General features: G+C 46.2%; 1 protein-coding gene across 1 annotated transcript in view; it reads left to right on the plus strand.

The window, feature by feature from the left end:
* LOC146968286 (uncharacterized) overlaps positions 1-22,214 on the plus strand; it is a 189,514-nt gene that overhangs the window by 87,628 nt on the left and 79,672 nt on the right. The window contains 1 exon segment of the mRNA XM_085760485.1: positions 20,289-21,217. Coding sequence (XP_085616611.1) covers positions 20,289-21,217 — 929 coding nt within the window.

Raw genomic sequence — 22,214 nt, forward strand, 5'->3', positions numbered from 1 at the left:
CTGGTCTAATGAGGTCTGTAGGTATCAAACAAAAACAGTGAAATCTCCCCTTTAGCATTTTCACAAATAAAATAAACGTTTAACAAATACAACAGCGGGTGTCAAGTAAAGTTAATGTCTTACCTAAAATGTTTTTATCAAGAATTATACAACAGTTAGTTCCGACCGGTCCCAACCGAGCAATTTGATTGGACAACGAGACATTCCATAGTGCTGATATACAGTATAACAGCACTGGGACTTTTCACAGACATAATCACTCCGCTGTTCAGCTGGACAGGAGCTAAGTCAGAGCCACGCTCCCCATACAGGAGCTGCCCCATCTCTCTGTTGCTGCTGCTGCTGCTACAGTTATAAACGGACCTGAACATTAAAACCTGGACCTGACCTGGTCCGTCTAATTGGCGATAAATCTCTACTAAACCCGGCTGGGGAAAAAATCGCCGCGGGGGCAACTACGTTTTGACGGTGATGTGTTTTGATATTAGCATTAGCTGTTGTTAGCCACGTAGCTCAGCTACTTAGCTTCAACTGTGTTTATATTGATTACATAGATGATAAACAAATGTAATACGGTATCGATAACGTCTCTGTATGTCTTCATGCTGGTCATGTTGCTGCGGTGCTAATCAGACACGGGCTCAGAACCAGAACCAGCACTGGAAGCAGCTCGGTGGAAAACCTAGTAGCTAGTAGCAAGCTAGTATGAAATGTTTATGTGTTGCCTGGCAACAGCCTTGTCTCCCTTCCAGTTGCAGAACTATTTCTGTTGGCGGAGCTAAATAAATGATTAAATAAACAAACAAATCATGATCTCTTGTAGTTTATTACTGTTCTAAAAATGCGCTCGTAGCACTGTTGTATAAAAGCAATATCACACTGAGGTCGTGCTGTTGTACTGTATATCAGCACGGTGTGATTATCTGGGGCACTCGGCCTGCGGCCTCGTGCCTACGACCGAATCACAGCTGTGCTGATATACAGTACAACAGCACTCCCTCTCGTGTGATATTGCTTAAGTGTCACAAAAAACAGACCATCAGTGTACAAACAGAAACAGTCGCTCTGCATGATACGTTAATTTCCTCTTAACTTTCCCCTTAAGTGCCAAATCGGAGGCTAACCACAAAATATACAGAAACACAGACCTGTGGATTGTTGTAGTCCTGGTCCTGGTTCTCCTCCTTTAACGTGATATTGTTGTAGTCCTGGTTCTGCTCCTTTAACATGGTATTGTTGTAGTCCTGGTCCTGGTTTTCCTCCTTTAACATGGTATTGTTGTAGTCCTGGTCCTGGTTTTCCTCCTTTAACATGGTATTGTTGTAGTCCTGGTCCTGGTTTTCCTCCTTTAACATGGTATTGTTGTAGTCCTGGTCCTGGTTCTCCTCCTTTAACATGATATTGTTGTAGTCCTGGTCCTGGTTTTCCTCCTTTAACATGATATTGTTGTAGTCCTGGTCCTGGTTTTCCTCCTTTAACATGGTATTGTTGTAGTCCTGGTCCTGGTTTTCCTCCTTTAACATGGTATTGTTGTAGTCCTGGTCCTGGTCCTCCTCCTTTAACATGTTGTAGTCCTGGTCCTGGTTCTCCTCCTTTAACGTGATATTGTTGTAGTCCTGGTCCTGGTTCTCCTCCTTTAACGTGATATTGTTGTAGTCCTGGTCCTGGTCCTCCTCCTTTAACGTGATATTGTTGTAGTCCTGGTCCTGGTTCTCCTCCTTTAACATGATATTGTTGTAGTCCTGGTCCTGGTTCTCCTCCTTTAACATGGTATTGTTGTAGTCCTGGTCCTGATTCTCCTCCTTTAACATGATATTGTTGTAGTCCTGCTCCTGGTTCTCCTCCTTTAACGTGATATTGTTGTAGTCCTGGTCCTGGTTTTCCTCCTTTAACATGGTATTGTTGTAGTCCTGGTCCTGATTCTCCTCCTTTATCATGATATTGTTGTAGTCCTGGTCCTGGTCCTCCTCCTTTAACATGTTGTAGTCCTGGTCCTGGTTCTCCTCCTTTAACGTGATATTGTTGTAGTCCTGGTCCTGGTTCTCCTCCTTTAACGTGATATTGTTGTAGTCCTGGTCCTGGTTCTCCTCCTTTAACATGGTATTGTTGTAGTCCTGGTCCTGGTTCTCCTCCTTTAACGTGATATTGTTGTAGTCCTGGTCCTGGTTCTCCTCCTTTAACGTGATATTGTTGTAGTCCTGGTCCTGGTTTTCCTCCTTTAACATGGTATTGTTGTAGTCCTGGTCCTGATTCTGCTCCTTTATCATGATATTGTTGTAGTCCTGGTCCTGGTTCTCCTCCTTTAACATGTTGTAGTCCTGGTCCTGGTTTTCCTCCTTTAACATGGTATTGTTGTAGTCCTGGTCCTCCTCCTTTAAAATGTTGTAGTCCTGGTCCTGGTTCTCCTCCTTTAACATGGTATTGTTGTAGTCCTGGTCCTGGTTCTGCTCCATAATTCCGGTCGTGTTCTGATCCAGGTCGCTAATTTCCCGGTCCTGGTTCTCCTCCTTCATCCTGGTCCTGGTCAGACGGGATCTCCTCTTGGAGCTTTTCGGCTCTGGGAAAAGCAGCTGTGGTCCGTTAGCGAGGAGCAGACGAGTGAGTCTGGAGCTGCCGAGAGGAGAGAAACAAGAGAGAGACGACGTGATCTGACGAGGAGCAAAGTATGAAGAACTCAGAGCTGGAGAAGCTCCTCAACCGAGCCGAGCCGAGCCGAGCCGTGGCTCTGTAGCATGGATGTATTATATTCTAGATCCGTGCTGTGTCTGTGTAGTGGAAAGCGCCATTTTTTCCTTTGTATTCCCGCGATCTCTCCGACTCTCGCGGTCACATCGCCAAGTCTCCTCCCCTTAGATACCGTTGCTAAGGTGTCGGAGAAGAACAGACTGGGCTGTAACTTCAGAATCATGTGACCCTGTAGAAATGTTGAGGAAGAGTGGGCAACCAGCGTGTTTTGAAAGTTCAAGGTGTCCCAAACAAGTATCCACCGGTTTCCCTCCAAATAAGGCCCCTGGTTTTCTATATTTCCTCCTCCAAGTTAACTCTGTCATATTTTAAACATAATCATTTACTATTACAAAAACATGAACTTTGATGTTCGTTTGCAGTGATAATCCCAGAAAGCAAAGATGAACTCACCACTCACCAGATCTGAGTTTTTATATATACCTAAACTTTATTTCAGACACAGGTCCATATTACAAATCATACAGTATAAATAGTACAAAAATAAAAGAAAGTACAAAAATACAAAAGGAGTGTGCATTTCATAAAATATACAGGCTATTGCACCAATGCCACAGGAATCGGTAGCAGCTTTTCAATGGGCTTATAGGGCCTCAATTATGTTAGTTAGTTCTAGTTTATTTCGGACATGTTAAAAGAGAATAAAACATAATACAGAAAGGACAGACATAACAAATAAAACTTTGCAAAGTCAACACATGAGCAAAAATAAAATAAAATAATTGAAAATAAAAATAATTTGATTTTTGTTTGTTTGCATGTTTTTCATATCCGAAAAGGAGTGGGAAGAAGTAAAACTTATTTACTCCCACCCCTTATTATATAAAATAAATATCTATCAAGCTATCTAGTCATCATAGTCTATACAATAAGTTAATTTGTGAGTTTATCTAACTGGATGTATTCTAATGTATTATTAATAATCTTTATCTCTCTACTATATGAGTATATAGATTTATTCTAACATATGATTACTAATCTTTATCTCTCTATATAGTCATACATTGTCTGATTTGTCTAGGCGACACATAAAACTACCACATCAACTGTCTTAAGAGTGGCTCACAGGTTGGAACTCTATTAGACACAAACAAATGACTGGCACTATGCCACCTAGTGAAGTTTGTTTGTCAGAGCTTAAATAATACGTTCAGACACAAACTTCCAGAAGTATTCCAATGGTGTATAGGGGGAAAGTATCTTCTGTGAGAGCTGGACCAGAGAGAATATTATGGGACAATATGTGTTATGTTCTCTGTGTTCCCCTGTTTAGTTAGGGCCGCGGGCAATCGCACCGGGCACTGGTCCCACCAGCCGTTGGGACCAGTGACCAGCTGTTGTGTGGATTTTTTCTTCCTTATTAATTCGGTTCGGCCATTTTCTGCCTTTCTTCGTCATGTAACTAGTCCTTCATACTTTGTGCTATTTCAACAATTCAAATATCAAAATGTTCAGCCTTTTCGGGACAGGTGTGCTATGTCTTTTCTCTTTTCAACTATTCATACTTTTTGCAATATTCAACTATTTCTGATTTTTTTTTCCCCATAGAGAATGCATTGGAACAGTCTTGAAACTCTTCAAATCTTCTTACTTCTTTCAGCCTTTAAAGCGTCCACATACTTTCAGCTAGAGACTTCATTCAAATTCTGAGCTGTAGACAAACTTCTAATGTATTCATCCTGTATGTACAACTTTTTCATAGCTTGTACCGTTTTTGAGATAAATCCTTTAAAAGCACATGAGGATTTCTGACAAATTTCACACTTTTCAATGAGTGTGTATGGGGTTGGGTCAGAGTGAGTGACATCATCGTTAGAGTGAGAGGGATTGAAAAAACATTCAGGATTTTTTCTGGATAAATTGCCAGCACGGCCACAAATTAAACTCTAGACACATGATTTCCTCACCGGTTTGTAGCCACACTTGTCGTGTCTCATTTGATGTGTTCAAAACAGCAGACAGACTTACAGAATTGTCTCTATGAGCCTAATTGTGCAGCTAGACCCGCTCCAGTGGCTCATCCACTTCAATATAAAAGTAGGAGCTGATTTTTTTTAGAAAAGCAGAAATGCCCCCCTTTTCTACCTTGCGACCCTGAGAAAAGTTTTTGCCCTACCAACATTTAATGCACATCAATGTGCTCAGGAAGGTCTCCTTGCCCCAGTAGTCATGGCCACATTCTGATAAGAGGTATGGTTCTCTTTTTATGGGCTGTTTTCGGAAGCTGCTCCGAGCTCAAATCTCTCTGCTCTGCTCTGCTCTGTGTGCAGTTGGTCCAGCTGTAGTGGCCAGCTCGTTATCAAAGTCTATAAATAGAACAGTGCAGGTGCAGCCTGGCCGCTCGTTAAGATGTTTTTAAACACAGCCCCACACACACACATGATAAACCAGACTGACAGAGGATGTCCACGCACAAACACAGGCATCACACTCACACAGACAGACACACACAGACACTCACACACAGTCACACATGCACACATACACAAACAAACAAACACACAAACACAACACTGTTCCACACAGTAAAATGTAAGCAGTTAGTTGAGTCGCCATGGTAACTTCTGAGGGCAGGCTGCCACGCAAGTCTAATCAATCAGATCATTAGAGAGGAGTTCTGTGGCGCTTAACAGTTTTACTTTCTGCACATGTACACGCAGACAGAGAGACCATCAGACTCACACACCCAGACACACACACAGGTTTTCAGCTCACATTCATCAGCCTCTCAATGATTTTATACTTTTGATGTAAACATCTGTTTATTTGTTAGCCATTGAAATTTGTCTTGTTGTAATTTGTTATAGGGGTGGAACCTATGTACAAGCCAACCGGCTTCGTTCCCTCCTTGCACCATTGAAATTTGTGTGCTAAATAAATAAACTCTCTAAACTCTAAACTCTCCAACAATTTATATTTTTCTCATGAATTTAAGTTCAGACGTTTAGTCTTTCCAACTCTATTAATAGTAGTACAATTACAGGTGGAGCCAGGACATAGGATGCAGCTTTTAACATGTGTCCTATCTATCTATCTATCTATCTATCTATCTATCTATCTATCTATCTATCTATCTATCTATCTATCTATCTATCTATCTATCTATCTATCTATCTATCTATCTATCTATCTATCTATCTTCAAACCCTTTGTCTTTTTTTTCTCTCTTTTTCTTTCTTTCTTTTACTCCTTCATTTGTATTTTACATAACTTCTTTCTATCTTTCCCTCTCTATCCATCCATCCATCTACCTCTTTCTATCTATCATCCCCCTCTCTCTTTTTCTTCTTTCTTTCTTTCTTTCTTTCTTTCTGTCTTTCTTTCTTTCTTTCTTTCTTTCTTTCTTTTACCCCATTTCTTTTTACTTCTTTGTTTCTTTCTTTTGTTCTGTCTTTCTTTCTACTCCTTTTCTCTTTCTTTGTTTCTACTCCCTTTCTTTCTTTCTTTCTTTCTTTCTTTCTTTCTTTCTTTCTTTCTACCGCTTACTGTATACCTCTCTCTTTCATTTATCCACCCCAATTTCTTTCCTTCTTTCTTACTACCCATCTGTCTCTTTCATTCATTCTCTATTCTCTTTATCTTCTATTATTCTGTTTTTCTTACCTTTTTCTTTCTCTATCTACCCTTCTCTCTGTGTCTTCTTTCTTTCTTTCTTTCTTTCTTTCTTTTTTTTCTTTCTTTCTTTCTCCATCTACCCTTCCCATATTCTTTCTTTCCTTCTGTCCTTTTCTTCTTCTTTCTTTCTTTCTTTCTTTCTTTCTTCAGCTCATTCAGCATTGTTTCAACAATTTCTTAAGCTCATTCAGCATTGCTTTCAGCATTCACACCATTTCCATTCTTGGAAATGTTTTTTCTAGTTTTGTTTGCTGAACACCCAGCAGCTGCCCAGCTGCCTGAAATGAAGGGTGGTTAGTTTGAGTTGGATGGTGGTGGGTTCACAGCCGGAGGAAAGCCAGGGATCTTTGCTTTTGCTTCAATCCACATCAACTACTGTTTTGTTAAAAACCTTTTTTGTTACAATACATGGGAACATCACCCAAAGAGACCAACTTTGCTTTCTAAAGAAACTCCTGCTCATTGTCTAATCAATTCATAGTCAAAGCAGTGGGGGGTGGGGGTGCTTGGAGGTGGTAATGTTCTGCAGCAGGTGTGAATGTTCAGGAGTGTAGGGTGTGGTGGTAAGTTGGGGGCTGCATGCAAACCTTTTAGGATGCTAATCATGGAGTATAATAGGTTAACCAGACAGTGTTGTGTGACTGGTGAAATGTGTGAATGTGTAAACACTTCATATTTTACTCAATTTCCCTACCACCCCAACTTTTCCTGCAGGTTATCTAAAAGTTAATAAGCATAAACCTTTGTTTCACATGTATTGTTTCAATTTCAGAAGGACAGATCATTGATACAGTGTGCTGGATGTGAGTGTTATCATCCAAAATGGATAGAGTGGTGTGGACATGATGTTAGATATTGGTCCCAATAATATTCTCTCTGGTCCAGCTCTCACAGAAGATGTACTTTCCCTCCATACACCATTGGAATACTTCTGGAAGTTTGTGTCTGAACCTTTTATATACAGTCTATGGTCTGAACATATTATTTAAGCTCTGACAAACAAACACAGATCTGTAAACACTAATGTAAAGGAAATTGAGCAGGTGGTGTGGTCATCTTTGCTTTCTGGGATTATCACTGCAAACTGACATAGGCTATGTTTTGTAATGAATTACTATGTTTAAAATATGACTGAGTTAACTTGGAGGAGGAAATATAGAAAACCAGGGGCCTTATTTGGAGGGAAACCGGTGGATACTTGTTTGGGACACCTTGAACTTTCAAAACACGCTGGTTGCCCACTCTTCCTCAACATTTCTACAGGGTCACATGATTCTGAAGTTACAGCCCAGTCTGTTCTTCTCCAACACCTTAGCAACGGTATCTAAGGGGAGGAGACTTGGCGATGTGACCGCGAGAGTCGGAGAGATCGCGGGAATACAAAGGAAAAATGGCGCTTTCCACTACACAGACACAGCACGGATCTAGAATATAATACATCCATGCTACAGAGCCACGGCTCGGCTCGGCTCGGCTCGGTTGAGGAGCTTCTCCAGCTCTGAGTTCTTCATACTTTGCTCCTCGTCAGATCACGTCGTCTCTCTCTTGTTTCTCTCCTCTCGGCAGCTCCAGACTCACTCGTCTGCTCCTCGCTAACGGACCACAGCTGCTTTTCCCAGAGCCGAAAAGCTCCAAGAGGAGATCCCGTCTGACCAGGACCAGGATGAAGGAGGAGAACCAGGACCGGGAAATTAGCGACCTGGATCAGAACACGACCGGAATTTTGGAGCAGAACCAGGACCAGGACTACAACAATACCATGATAAAGGAGGAGAACCAGGACCAGGACTACAACAATACCATGTTAAAGGAGGAGAACCAGGGCCAGGACTACAACAATACCATGTTAAAGGAGGAGAACCAGGACCAGGACTACAACAATACCATGTTAAAGGAGGAGAACCAGGACCAGGACTACAACACTATCATGATAAAGGAGGAGAACCAGGACCAGGACTACTACAATATCATGTTAAAGGAGGAGAACCAGGACCAGGACTACAACAATATCATGTTAAAGGAGGAAAACCAGGACCAGGACTACAACAATATCATGTTAAAGGAGGAGGATCAGGACCAGGACTACAACAATATCATGATAAAGGAGGATCAGCACCAGGACTACAACAATATCATGATAAAGGAGGAGAACCAGGATATAGAGCAGGACGCGATCCACCAGGACAACGAGCCCTCCGGTCCATCCGGTTCCGGTCCACAGGTCTGTGTTTCTGTATATTTTGTGGTCAGCCTCCGATTTGGCACTTAAGGGGAACGTTAAGAGGAAATTAACGTAACATGCAGTGCGACTGTTTCTGTTTGTACACTGATGGTCTGTTTTTTGTGACACTTCTTGATGTAAAAAACATTTTAGACATTTTACGTAAGACATTAACTTCACGTGACACCCGCTATTGTATTTGTTAAACGTTTATTTTATTTAAATGCTAAAGGGGAGATTTCACTGTTTTTGTTTGATACCTACAGTCCTCATTAGACCAGGTCCAGATCAAAAACCACTACTTCTCAAAGCTGGATTAGATTATCCTAAAGAGGCTAAACATTCATTATGATCTAGGCCAGATTTGAGAAGTCTAGGCAGGGCTGTAAACCAACTTTTTGGCTCACCTGCCAAGGGGACCGGTAGATGAAAAAATCTACCGGCCAAGTAAATTTTTTACCGGCCAAATAATAAATTGCCTCTTTTTGTTGCATATACATCTGTTTCGGTACTTTTCAATGACATAACAGTATTATATAGCAGTATATTGTGACAACCCCAAGTGGTTGTGTGTATGTGTGAGTGTGTGTGTGCGGCGCCCCTCTCGCTCTCTGTCTCTCCTTCCCTCAGGATTACTCATGGGCCTCCGGTGTGCGTGCCGTAGGGGGGGGGCGTGGCTATGTTCCTAAAAGCCGGGTGGAGATCGCCGTCTCCCTCTCTCTCATCCCATTCATGACCTGGCGTCCTGCAGCTCCCCCGCTGCGACTGTCCTCGTGGTTTTAATGCACAGACAACACCTACATATCCATCCATGCACCCGCACTCACCACTGATATCCTCCACTACTGATTGTTTACCTTTGATTGTTGTTACAAATAAATAAGATTATTGTCGGCACCTTCCCCTCTCCGCGTGTTGTTTGTCAGGAAAAGGAGCCAGTCCTGACAAATGGGGGCTCGTTCGAGTCTTGGTTCACCTGTGAAGGGTAGGTGATACACTGGATGTGCATTTTTCCTGGGGGTTCCCGTTAGGTGAAGGACACGTCTCCTTTGGGATTGTGTCTGTTTGTTTTTTTTGTCAGTAGTGTTGTGGGGAGCGGCTAGCGTTGGTTGCGCGAGCAATCATCTCGGGGGCACTCCGTGGGGTCGCCGCTGGTGGTCCCCGCTGGTTTTGTGCTTAATCAGCCCGCTGCAGAACCACATGAAGACCAGGGTTGAGTTTAGTTAGATTCTGGATAGGCAGTGAGGAGAACGCTCTGGGGGGCATTGTCTGCTTAAGTGCGCATAGCGGTGTGGATCCGGCTCTAAGGTGAATATGAGTGATTTGTCAGTTTTCTATGATGCGCCCTCTGCGGTGTTTTTGGAATCATGTAAGAAAGAGGAGTTGCTTGAAATTGCGGAACATTATGCGATTGAGTTGGAAGAGGGAATCCTGAAGGATGAGTTGAAGGTGTTTGTGTTGTTGACATTGTTTGAAAGAGGTGTGTTTCCGAAAGGGCCAGGGGTTGAGCCAGCTGGATCAAAGAGAGAGCCGGGGGCTGCGGCGCTGGTTGAGCAGGCTGAGAGGCTCACGTTTGCGCAAGAGAGGGAAAGAGCAGGATGGCAGAAAGACAACTTGGAGTTGCAGTTAGAGATGCAGCGGGGAGAGAGGGAAAGAGCAGGATGGCAGAAAGACCTCTTGGAGTTGCAGTTAGAGGTGGAGCGGACAAAGCTGAGGGTTTTGGACCGAAATGAGAGGGATTCTGGCGCGTCTGGGTCTGTGGCTGAGCGTGAGGGCAGAGACTTGACGGCGAGTCTGCGCCTTGTGCCTAAATTTAATGAGCGAGATCCTTTTTTCACGTTGTTTGAGCGCGTGGCAGATGCCAGGCAGTGGTCAGATGTTGATAGGGTTCTCCTGCTGCAGTGCGTCCTCACGGGTAAGGCGCAGGAGGCTTACTCGGCTGTGTGCGCGCAGGAGGGTTTGACTTATGACATGGTGAAGTCAGCCGTCCTCAAGGCATATGAGCTCGTTCCAGAGGCATATCGCCAGAGGTTTAGACAGTGGGTGAAGGTTGATAAACAAACTAATGTGGAGTTTGTGCGCGATTTGACCACTCATTTTCACCGCTGGTGTTCCGCGGAAAAAGTGAATTCATTTGATGGTCTGTGTGAACTGGTAATCAAGGAGCAGTTTAAAAATGTTGTTCCTCAGCGCGTAGCCGCCTACTTAAATGAAAGAGGGCCAGCTACTGCGCTTAAAGCAGCTGAATTGGCTGATGATTTCTTGCTGACGCACAAGTCTGGTTTTGCTGAGGGGCGCGAGCGCGCAGTGGATGACAGTAGGTTTACGCGCAGCCGTTTTTCCAAACCTGTTCCGGCCCGTGGCGCGCCTGTCTCTGTGCGCCCAGGACGTTCAAACTTGTGCAATTTTTGTGGTGGGGAAGGTCATTGGAAGGACCAGTGTCCTTTGCTCAGGCGAAAAAATTTTGCGCCTTCCCCAGCTCCTGCTATGTTGTGTGCAAGTGTGCGAGAGGAAAAGGCGGTGGAGGCGACCGTCAGTGACAAGTCTGGGTTTGAGCCTTTCATCATAAAGGCGCGTGTGTCCTTGGTGGGCAGTACTGAAGGTGTTCCTGTGAGAGTGTTGCGTGACACAGGGGCCCGACATTCTTTCATTGTGCAGTCTGTGCTTCCTTTTTCCTCTGATACGCAGTCTGGAGATTTCATTGTGATGCGGGGGATGGAGCTTGGCTTCGTTCCCGTGCCACGCCATGATGTGGTGTTGGATTGTGATCTGGCTAAAGGTGTGTTTTCTGTGGGCGTGTGGCCTGAGTTGCCTTTGCCAGGCGTGTCAATGATTCTGGGAAATGATATTTGTGGTGGTCGGGTTTGGTCCAGTGGTCCCCCGCCACCTGTGGTGGTGTCCGAACCGGTGGCGTCTGACAGTTCAGCGCTTGAAGTTTTTCCTGTTTGTGCCATGACGCGCGCTCGGAGTAAATGTGCGTCTGTGCCAGCGGAGGCTGCGGAGGCTGCGGCCTCGGTGGAACCGGTTGCGCTGCCTGATTTGCCTCCACTTGTGGTAAGAGAGGAGTGGATTAAGGCTCAGAAATCTGATGTTTCGTTGTCCTCACTGTGGGATCAGGTTGTGCCGCGTCACCAGGTTGGTGATGTAGCCCAGGGCTATTTTGTGCAGGATGGGATGTTGGTCCGCAAATGGTTGCCTTGTGATGAGGATGTTGTGGGAGCGCCTGTGTTTCAGGTGGTGGTGCCTCAGGATTTTCGTTCCCACGTTTTGAGAGCAGCACATGATGAAAGTGGTCACTTTGGGGTGCGTAAAACGTATCTGTCTGTGCTTAAACATTTTTTTTGGCCGCGGGCCAAAAAAGAGGTGGCGGCGTATATTAAAGCAGAACTATGCAGCTCGGCCGGAAATAGCTCGCTCCTTCGTTGGTTTCTCTTTTTTTCCCTCTCCGGAGCTCCCCCACAGTTCTGGGAGGCACATGTCACTGTCGTAAAAAAAAAAAAAAAAAAACTCGCCGCCGTCACCTCCTCCACCCCCCCTACACGTGCTGTGTTTACTGCTGTTTGCTAAGCCCTGCTAACACCGAGCTAACGCTAACACGGCGCTAATGCTAACACGGAGCTAATGCTAACACCGAGCTAACGCTATGCTAACACGGAGCTAATGCTAACACGGCGCTAACGCTAATACAGCCACACACAGGCACAAAGACACAGACATACACACACAGGAATAAAGGTTCCAAAACGCGAAGGTGTGTGTGTGTGTCATGATGTATTACATTATCTTATAAAAGACCCATGGTGTGTGTATCTGTGTTAGCATTAGCTCCCTGTTAGCCACAAGCTGAACTTCATCAGTAAACATTTCATGTTTCCATGGTTTCCTCCGACTTTCCGAACTCAAACCAATCACGATTCGTGACATGCATGACGTCATATGCGTTCTTATCTCGTACTGCCGTAAAGCAGTTTCTCGCGATACTTCTATCCATTGACGAGATTTGTAACACCGAGACGGACGACTGATCTTGCAAGTGCGGTTTTCAGCCAGTGGGGGGGGTGAGCGCATTGGCCTAGACCCCATTCACCTCATAACAGGTCACTCAACCATCACAGTGACTCTGAGCCACAATAATTACAGCCCAAATCCTGCATAGTTCTGCTTTAAAACATGTCACGTCTGCCAGCTGACGGGGAAACCCAACCAGTGCGTAAAACCGGCACCGTTGCAGCCCATCTCTGTGGTGAGTGAACCGTTTGAGTATCTGATAATAGACTGTGTGGGGCCGTTGCCTAGTGCCAAGTCGGGGTGTAAGTATTTGTTGACTGTCATGTGTCAGTGTACTCGATACCCAGCGGCTTATCCGCTTCGAACCATCACCACCAAAGCGGTTGTTAAAGCACTTGCACAGTTCATTTCAGTGTTCGGGATACCCAAGGTCATACAAAGTGATCGGGGGTCCAATTTTTCCTCGCATATGTTTGCGGAAGTGTTGAAATCGCTGGGGGTGAGCCATAACCAGTCCACTGCGTATCATGCGCAAAGTCAGGGCGCGTTAGAGCGGTTCCATCAGACGCTCAAGTCCTTGTTGCGCGCTTACTGTACAGAGTTGGATCGGGACTGGGAGGAGGGGCTCCCCTGGTTGATGTTGGCAGCGCGAGAAGCCGTGCAGGAGAGCACGGGCTTCAGTCCGAACGAATTGGTTTTTGGGCACTCGGTGCGCGGGCCGTTGGCAGCGCTGAAGGGTGGATTAGTTCCTGCCGAGGCGCCCCGAAACCTGATTGACTTTGTTAATGGTTTTCGGCACAGATTGTTTCGGGCGGGTCTGTTGGCAAAAGAAAAGCTGGGGCAGGCTCAAGTGAAAATGAAAGCCCAGTATGACCGGGGTACGGTGCGTCATGAGTATAGTCCTGGGGACCAGGTCCTCGCGCTGACACCGCTGGTCACGTCACCATTCCAGGCTAAGTTTGTTGGCCCATACACTGTGTCTGAAAAAATTTCTGATGTTAACTATCTTGTTGCTACACCAGGTCGAAGGAAGTCGTCCCAGTTGTATCATGTGAACCTGCTGAAGCCATATTACCAACGCTCGGGGCATGGTGAGTGCGTAAAAGGTGACGTTGGTGCAGCGCTCGCTGTGGACACCTGTAGTGTGGCGCAGGAGACAGACGGCGTTCCTGAGCCTGATGACAGTTTGTTGAGTGGTAGGTTGAAGAATTCTGAGTCTTTGTGTAATCTGCAGTCCCTTTTGTCACATCTGTCTGAAGGGCAGCGGGTCGAGTTGGTGGAGCTGATCGGTAGATTTCCGCAGCTTTTTGGTGATGTTCCCTCTCGTACTTCCTGGATTGTACATGATGTTGATGTGGGGGAAGCGCAGCCAATCAGACAGCGGTTTTACCGCATGGGTCCTGAGAAGCTGACGCACTTGAACACTGAGATTGATTACATGCTGAAAAATGACATTGCCATTCCATCTGCGTCCAGTTGGGCGTCTCCTTGTGTTTTGGTGCCTAAATCAGATAAAACTCTGCGATTTTGCACAGATATGAGGAAGGTTAATTCTGTCACTAAGTCCGATTCATTTCCATTGCCGCGCATGGACGATTGTATAGACATGGTTGGGTCTGCCAAGTTTGTGTCCAAGTTCGACCTGCTCAAGGGTTATTGGCAGGTGCCCTTGTCAGAGCGCGCGAGAGAAATTGCTTCATTTGTCACTCCTGCAGGCCTTTACTCATATACTGTTATGCCCTTTGGTTTAAAGAACGCTCCGGCCACTTTTCAGCGGCTTATGAACCGGGTTGTGCATGGGTTAAAGGGCTGTTCAGTGTATTTGGATGATCTGGTTGTGTATAGTGACACATGGCATTCACATTTGCAGAGAGTGAAAGAGTTGTTTGAGAGGTTGGCTGAGGCCCAGTTGACAGTAAATTTAGCCAAATGTGAGTTTGCTAGAGCCACTGTTACTTACTTGGGGCGTGTGGTTGGCCAGGGTAATGTTGTTCCTGTTCAGGCTAAGGTGCAAGCTGTGTCTGAGTTTCCACCGCCGACTACGAAGAAAGAACTCCAGCGGTTTTTGGGTCTAGTTGGATACTATAGAAGTTTCTGCCGGAATTTCTCTACTGTTGTTTTTCCTCTGACTGAGCTACTGAAGGGTGGAGCTAAGTTCGTGTGGTCTACTGCGTGCCAGCAGGCCTGTTGTGTGTATGTGTGAGTGTGTGTGTGCGGCGCCCCTCTCGCTCTCTGTCTCTCCTTCCCTCAGGATTACTCATGGGCCTCCGGTGTGCGTGCCGTAGGGGGGGGCGTGGCTATGTTCCTAAAAGCCGGGTGGAGATCGCCGTCTCCCTCTCTCTCATCCCATTCATGACCTGGCGTCCTGCAGCTCCCCCGCTGCGACTGTCCTCGTGGTTTTAATGCACAGACAACACCTACATATCCATCCATGCACCCGCACTCACCACTGATATCCTCCACTACTGATTGTTTACCTTTGATTGTTGTTACAAATAAATAAGATTATTGTCGGCACCTTCCCCTCTCCGCGTGTTGTTTGTCAGGAAAAGGAGCCAGTCCTGACAATATGCTTAGAAAAGACTCAGAGGCCAAAGTATTATTTAAAAATACATTTTAATATTATTAATTGAATTTCATTCATTTCATCTCAAACATTGCAAATTGAAAACTTTAACAGTGCAAAACTGCGACAAAGGAAACACTCATTAATTACTCATCAGAACTACAGATGGGACCAATCCGATCCAGTATGCATCTCTAATCAGAACTCCTCATCACTGTCTTCAGCAGACACCCTCTCAGACACCCTCTTTGCACCACCATCCATATAGTCAGGCCGTCTGCTTCTAACTGAGCTCTCGTGCCACAGCATCATAGCTGTCCTCGGATCAAAGTCTTTTATGTCTGGGGAGCAGAGTTGAATGATCAGAAGATCTGACAGAGTGTCAGACAGAAGGCTGGACCTCCAATCACTTTTCACTTCATGGTGCTAAAACCCCTTTCACAGTCCGCAGTGGAGGCAGGAAGGGACAGGACCAGGTCGATGACAGCCAGCAGGTCAGGGCAGGAGTGCTGATGGCTCCTGTTCACAGTGGCCCAGGACACGTGTGGGTGTGACAGGAACTGTGGCTCTTGGTACATGAAGGACTTCAAGACAGTCCACTGGTCCATCACGTTCTCAGCATGGATGCCACAGGTCTCCAGGACAGGCCTGAAGTGGTTCACCAGTGTCTCCACTTCAGTGTCACCAAAATCTAGAAGAGTTGTACACATAGGTCTACATTACAACAAGCATAATGCATGTTTTATTTCTCAAAATTAAAATATAATCTTCATGACCCTGAACTTAAGTGCTCTGCTGTAGTACTTAATTTAAAAACACCTGCTGCTGCATCTCCTGACTCTGGCCAGTTGGCAAAGCTGACGAGCTTAGTGGCACACAGCACACCTACACTGACATCCTGGAACCTGTCGGTCATACTCTCGACTAGCCTGTCAAGCAGTTTAACCCGTGAGGCGACGAGGGTCTGGCTGTCACTGCTTGTCAGTGAAATTCCCTCATAGCTGTTGTTGTTGTCCCTCATAGCTTTTGTCACTGCGGCCTGCATGGGCCCTTCTCTGGTGGAAAAAAAAAGGCTAATTTTTACTATCATATCAGAATAAACCTTCACACATTCTACCCCTCTCTTGTTGGAATCATTGTTATTAATAAAGTTCAGAGTCACTTATTTCCTATTACTTCTTAAATGACCATACCTGGTTTTATACTTTTTGAGGACTGCCTGTGTTGCGCTCAAGCAGCTGTGAGCCTCGGCGATGGTGATGGTAGACCTCTGGAGCGAGACGGACAGGCTGCTCAGGTGTGTCAGTGTGTCATGAAGGAATCCACAGAAGAGGATGAAGACAGCCTCCCTGGCAGTGGAGTAGTACTTTCTGGCTTTGGCCTGTTGGACTCCTCTGACAGTTGCAGCATCACAAGAAAAAAAAAGCCATAACATTCATTCATTCATTCATTTTCTATACCGCTTATCCTGCACTAGGGTCACGGGTGAGCTGGAGCCTATCTCAGCTGACTTTGGGCGAGAGGCGGGGTACACCCTGGACAGGTCGCCAGTCTATCGCAGGGCCAACATATATAGACAGACAACCATTCACACTCTCATTCACACCTATGGGCAATTTAGAGTCGCCAATTAACCTAACCTGCATGTCTTTGGACTGTGGGAGGAAGCCGGAGTACCCGGAGAGAACCCATGCATGCACGGGGAGAACATGCAAACTCCACACAGAAGGGTCCCAGCCGGCCGGCGGGTTCGAACCCAGAACCCTCTTGCTGTGAGGCGACAGTGCTAACCACTGCACCACCGTGCCGCCTAAAATATAGAGCTAGCTAGGTAACGTTAGCTAATTTAGCAAGCCTTGGCCTTAGCTTAACATTAATGTAAACAATATGATGAGGGTACCGGGAATCAGAATCATTTCATTGACAAATAACATTTTTCACTTACTCGCAAATCCACTCGTAGTCCGTGAACGGTCTCCCCTTCTTCACAAGGGCATGAGCTGTCCTAAACATGGCCCTCAGTTTGGCTCTCGTCTCCTCCGATAAACATGTCAAGGCAGCAACAGCGGGTTGAGAAAAGAGTGGCTCGGACTGAGCCCGAGCCACTGATTTACAGACACCGTGACACCGGCTTCCCTCGTGCTCCCGGATGGTCTCCACTTTCATCGTTTTGTTGCCCACCACAAATGAATTTCCGCGCTGTTTTTCTTTGGCGTGTGTCCGGCAGACGGAGCAAAACATGACACCCGTCGAGTCGTCGTACTGAAGCCATTCCCTGTCAGTCTTCCACTTCTCACTGAACTTTCTCACTTTTGCTTTTTTCGTCGACGTTTCGCCTTCTTTGTCACCTATCTCCTCTGTATTTTTCCTCTTTGGTTCGGTCACACCGGGGATATGCCGCCACATTGCTGCGCTCGAGAAATATTTTCTACAGCGGTGACGTCGGGGGAGAGACTTCAGTGTGACACACAACAAATCAATTTATTGCAAGAGCACGACCATTCGGGACAAACACTTACCCGCCCCAGTGGCGTGTATCCCTCCAAAATTAAGTCGCCAGGGGAATATTTTAGTCGCATTTGGCGAGTGGCGACCGTTAGTTTACAGCCCTGAGTCTAGGTACCGTGGTTTTTGACCTGGGCCAGGTCTAATGTGGTCTATATGATGAGAAAACGGTGTAATGAATATTTAGCCTCTGCAAAATAATCTAATCCAGATTTGAGAAATCTAAGCATAGTAGTTTTTTTTTTGACGAGGGGATTGGATCCTCCATCCAATCACCTCGTCTTCCCTGCTCCTCCTCGACCCGCCTCGTCCCTACCCCCTTCCACTTAGAAACTACAAGTAGTTGTAACCGCTCTGAGCTGCTCAGCCACAGACACATGAACCCATGAATTCAGCGCCTGACCGGGGTTTCTCTGCACCACGGAGCGACTGGCCCCGGTCTTCCTGCTCCTCTTCCCCAGACACAGCACCATGTGCCCGGTCACCCAGCGCGAGCAGTCTCCCTGTAGGGGAGCGTATCTATGTTCCCCGGGTCCTATGTTCCCCTATAGACCCTCTTTTTGAAAATGGGTCCTATGTTCCCCGTTTTTACCAAAAAGGGTCTTATGTTCCCCGGTCGCAATACATACCGGGGAACATAGGACCCTTTTTCTGAAGAAAGGTCCTATGTTCCCCGCTGTTGCTGGTCGATTGACTCTCTACTTATCTGGACTCTCTATATATCTGGCCTGTCTAGCCTTTACCTGGTCTTTTTACTAAACTTAACCAACTCCTTTCTTTATTGCCTAAACCCAACCAATGGGACAATTCCACTTCTCACTCAAAGTCACAACTCACTCAAAAATAGGCAAAAATATGCCAAGTCACAACTCAACTTCCAGGTATGGGACCAAAAATTGCATGTTCCCCGGGTCCTTTTGGGGAAAAGCAGGGAACATAGGACCTTTTTTTAGAAAAAGGGTTCTATGTTCCCCGGTCTGGACACAGAGTCTTCCTATAGAAGATAGAACCCTTTTCCCCAAAAGTGTCTCAGCTGGCGTCAGTAAAATGTTTTTCTAACAGACTGACAGTGACAATCACGTGAAACTGAGGCGAACTCATTCATGGTTGTCTCTGATTATACTGATAACAGCCTACCTCCCATGTAGACGAGCGACATGTGCGCTCATTAAAGCGGCGCGTATCCGGCCGCGTGCATTCGGTGCGACGGCGACACCGTTTTCGGACATGCACGGTTCCCTACGTTGCTGTGTCAGGCAGATGTCTCCCACGGAGCTCTGCCCCGTTTCAGAGGTGAAGGAAGCCCTAAGTGGAAAGACGTCACCTCCGCGATGTAGAAGCTAGCGGGAAGACGACGGAGTCGGCTCCGGGCTATCGGTTCAGTAGACCGGCTACTGCCTCTGAGACGAGCCGGTAGCATGGATGTAGCCTACTAGCCCCGGTCGCTGCTCCCCCTGTATTTCTCCTAAAACAAACGTCCTTACAGGTGACATCTGAATAAACTGACCACAGACTGGGGATTTAACAGTAACTTTCTCACATGAAAAAATATTAAACCTTTTATCAGCTAGTGGACTTTATGCCTAGTTGTGATGCTGGCCGTGTGTGTTTTGAACGTGCGTTGAACTATGTGCGTTTGCTTGAACATCTTAATATGTTTTATGTAGCCTATGGCATTTTTAAGCTTCATGTGTGTTATTGGACAGAAAGAGCAGCGCTGCCTCAGAGCATAGCCTACGTATAGAAAACACATTTACATCAATAAATAAATGTTTTACCAATCAGTCTGTATTAGGGGTGTCAACGTTTACAATTTTTTCTACACGTGTGAACGGGGCTTCTATCTCATGTGTACCCGGTTACATGGGAGATTTATGATCTCTTTCTTTCGTGGGGGGACTGCAGCAGAAGGGGTGCGTTTGATTTCAGCTCCGGGCCGCAAGACGACGTTGACACGCTGCTTGTGACACCCCTAGTCTGTATTAAATTTTATTTAGTTGGAAGGCATGGCATTAAACCTCCGTCAAATTTCACCAGTTCAGGTAGCCTAATTAGCTAGCTGTCAGCCAGCTATAACTAATGTAAGCTCGCCGCCACTCTCACTTTGTTTTCAGAATGACTGAGTAAGGCTGAGCCTGAGCTGGTACCTTTGGGATGCCTCAACAATTGATTTCCAAAACCACTTTTTTGCAAAGTTAATCTGATGGATATGTAGGGACAGATTCACTAAGGTTTGCACAGCTTTTGCTCATGCTAAACCTGCATAGGCTGAGCAATCTGCTCCTCTGTTTGTCTTTGAAGACCCTCTGCACATGTTTCAAAACCAAACACAGATTGTGCAGGTTTAACAAGAGCAAAAGCTGTGCAAACCTGACTAAATCTGGACCTTAGTCTTAGTGAATTCACCTTTAAAGTTGTTGTTTTTTTAAATTTCCCGGGGGAGCAGAGGTCTGTATCTTGTCACCTTTTTTACCCCTGATGATTGATTGATTCTCTCTTTCTTCCTGTCTGTTGCCATAGAAACAGGATCACACCAAGGAGAAACCACACAGCTGTAATGGGTGTGGGAACACGTTCAGGACCTCATTTCATCTGAACGCTCACTGCCGGCGGCGCCAATGTGGACAGACGGCGTACAGCTGTGAGCAGTGTGGAAAGGCATTCACTCAACCCAGAACTTTAACGGCCCACCAGCGCCTCCACACCGGAGAGAGACCGTACAGCTGTGAGCAGTGTGGGAAGGCGTTCGTTCAACCCGGACATTTAACAGAACACCGGCACATCCACACCGGAGAGAAACCGTACAGCTGTGAGCAGTGTGGGAAGGCGTTCACTCGATCCGGACAGTTGACGGTCCACCGGCGCATCCACACCGGAGAGAGGCCGTACAGCTGTGAGCAGTGTGGGAAGGCGTTCTCTTGCTCCGGAGAGTTAACGGTCCACCAGCGCATCCACACTGGAGAGAAACCGTACAGCTGTGAGCAGTGTGGGAAGGCGTTCACTACATCCAGTAGTTTAGTGGTCCACCGGCGCATCCACACCGGAGAGAGGCCGTACAGCTGTGAGCAGTGTGGGAAGGGGTTCACTAACTCCAATGGGTTAGCGGTCCACCGGCACGTCCACACCAGAGAGAGACCGTACAGCTGCGAGCAGTGTGGGAAGGCGTTCACTATCTCCTATGAGTTAACGGTCCACCGGCGCATCCACACCGGAGAGAGGCCGTACAGCTGTGAGCAGTGTGGGAAGGCGTTCGCTCAATCTGGAGGTTTAGCGGCCCACCAGCGCATCCACACCGGAGAGAAACCGTACAGCTGTGAGCAGTGTGGGAAGGCGTTCACTAACTCAAATGGGTTAGCGGTCCACCGGCGCATCCACACCGGAGAGAGGCCGTACAGCTGCGAACAGTGTGGGAAGGCTTTCACTAACTCCTCAGACTTAACGGTCCACCGGCGCATCCACACCGGAGAGAGGCCGTACAGCTGCAAGCAGTGTGGGAAGGCTTTCACTCAATCCGGACAATTAACGGTCCACCAGCGCATCCACACCGGAGAGAAACCGTACTGCTGAATCCGTTCTTGTACACACTTTACACAAACGACTGTCTCAACCCATACCCCATAACCGAATACTTCAAATACTCTGTACGCTGTGACTGAGTCCTGGTCCGAGAGAAGAGCCAATATGGCAGTGTCATCAATCACTCTGTTGCCCATTTTTCCCAGTGGTGCAAGGACAATCATCTCCTCCTCAATGGCACCAAAACCAAAGAACTCATTTTTGACAACCGTAGAAAAACCACTCCTCATCATGAACCCATATACATTGACAACCAACCGGTGGAGATTGTGGACAGTTTCAGATACCTCGGGATCACACTGCCAGCAGAGAACCCACATCATCCGTAAACTCAGGTCATTGTCCATCAAACCACCCCTTCTGCTTCTTCTGTACCGCAGCATCATTGAGTGTTCTGTGATGACACTAGCGTTGAAACCAGTTAATTTGTTCTCCTTCTACGTCTCAACTGTCCACTGCATTGGCTGCCATGTTATTAAAACAAGATGTAAACATTTAGGAAGTGCAGGGTAAAATATCAACATCAGTATAAGGACATATTTTGACTTATACTTGTCTGAATGAGATTAGTGTTGCAGTGTTGAACAGCCACTCATCAACACTCATGTGTTGTATTGTTTAGATTTTTGTTGATAGTAATGAAACCTCTTAGAATTCATAAGTTGCAGTTCAGCATTTATTGACCAAACTGACCCGCATCAGATGCTGAAGTGAAGAAGGTAAAATTGCACTGCTTTGGCAGTAACATGTAGTATGAGCAGAAATCCTAAGTCTAAGTGGAGTGAAACACTTGTCTTATGTTTGATGTTTGGAATTGTATTTGACCTGTTGTGTCCTTGTACTGAATGTGAGGGAGTGAAGCTTTAACCCTGTGGTACGAAGGGTTAACACATGGAGAGAGTAGCAAAGATTAGTCTCATGTTTTAACTAACCTCTTATGTGTCTTATATTTTTGACTAACCCATTGAGTTTAAAGAC

The sequence above is a fragment of the Trachurus japonicus genome, chromosome 18, assembly GCF_045865225.1.
Source record: "Trachurus japonicus isolate A0001 chromosome 18, Traja_1.0".
NCBI classification, from domain to species: domain Eukaryota; kingdom Metazoa; phylum Chordata; class Actinopteri; order Carangiformes; family Carangidae; genus Trachurus; species Trachurus japonicus.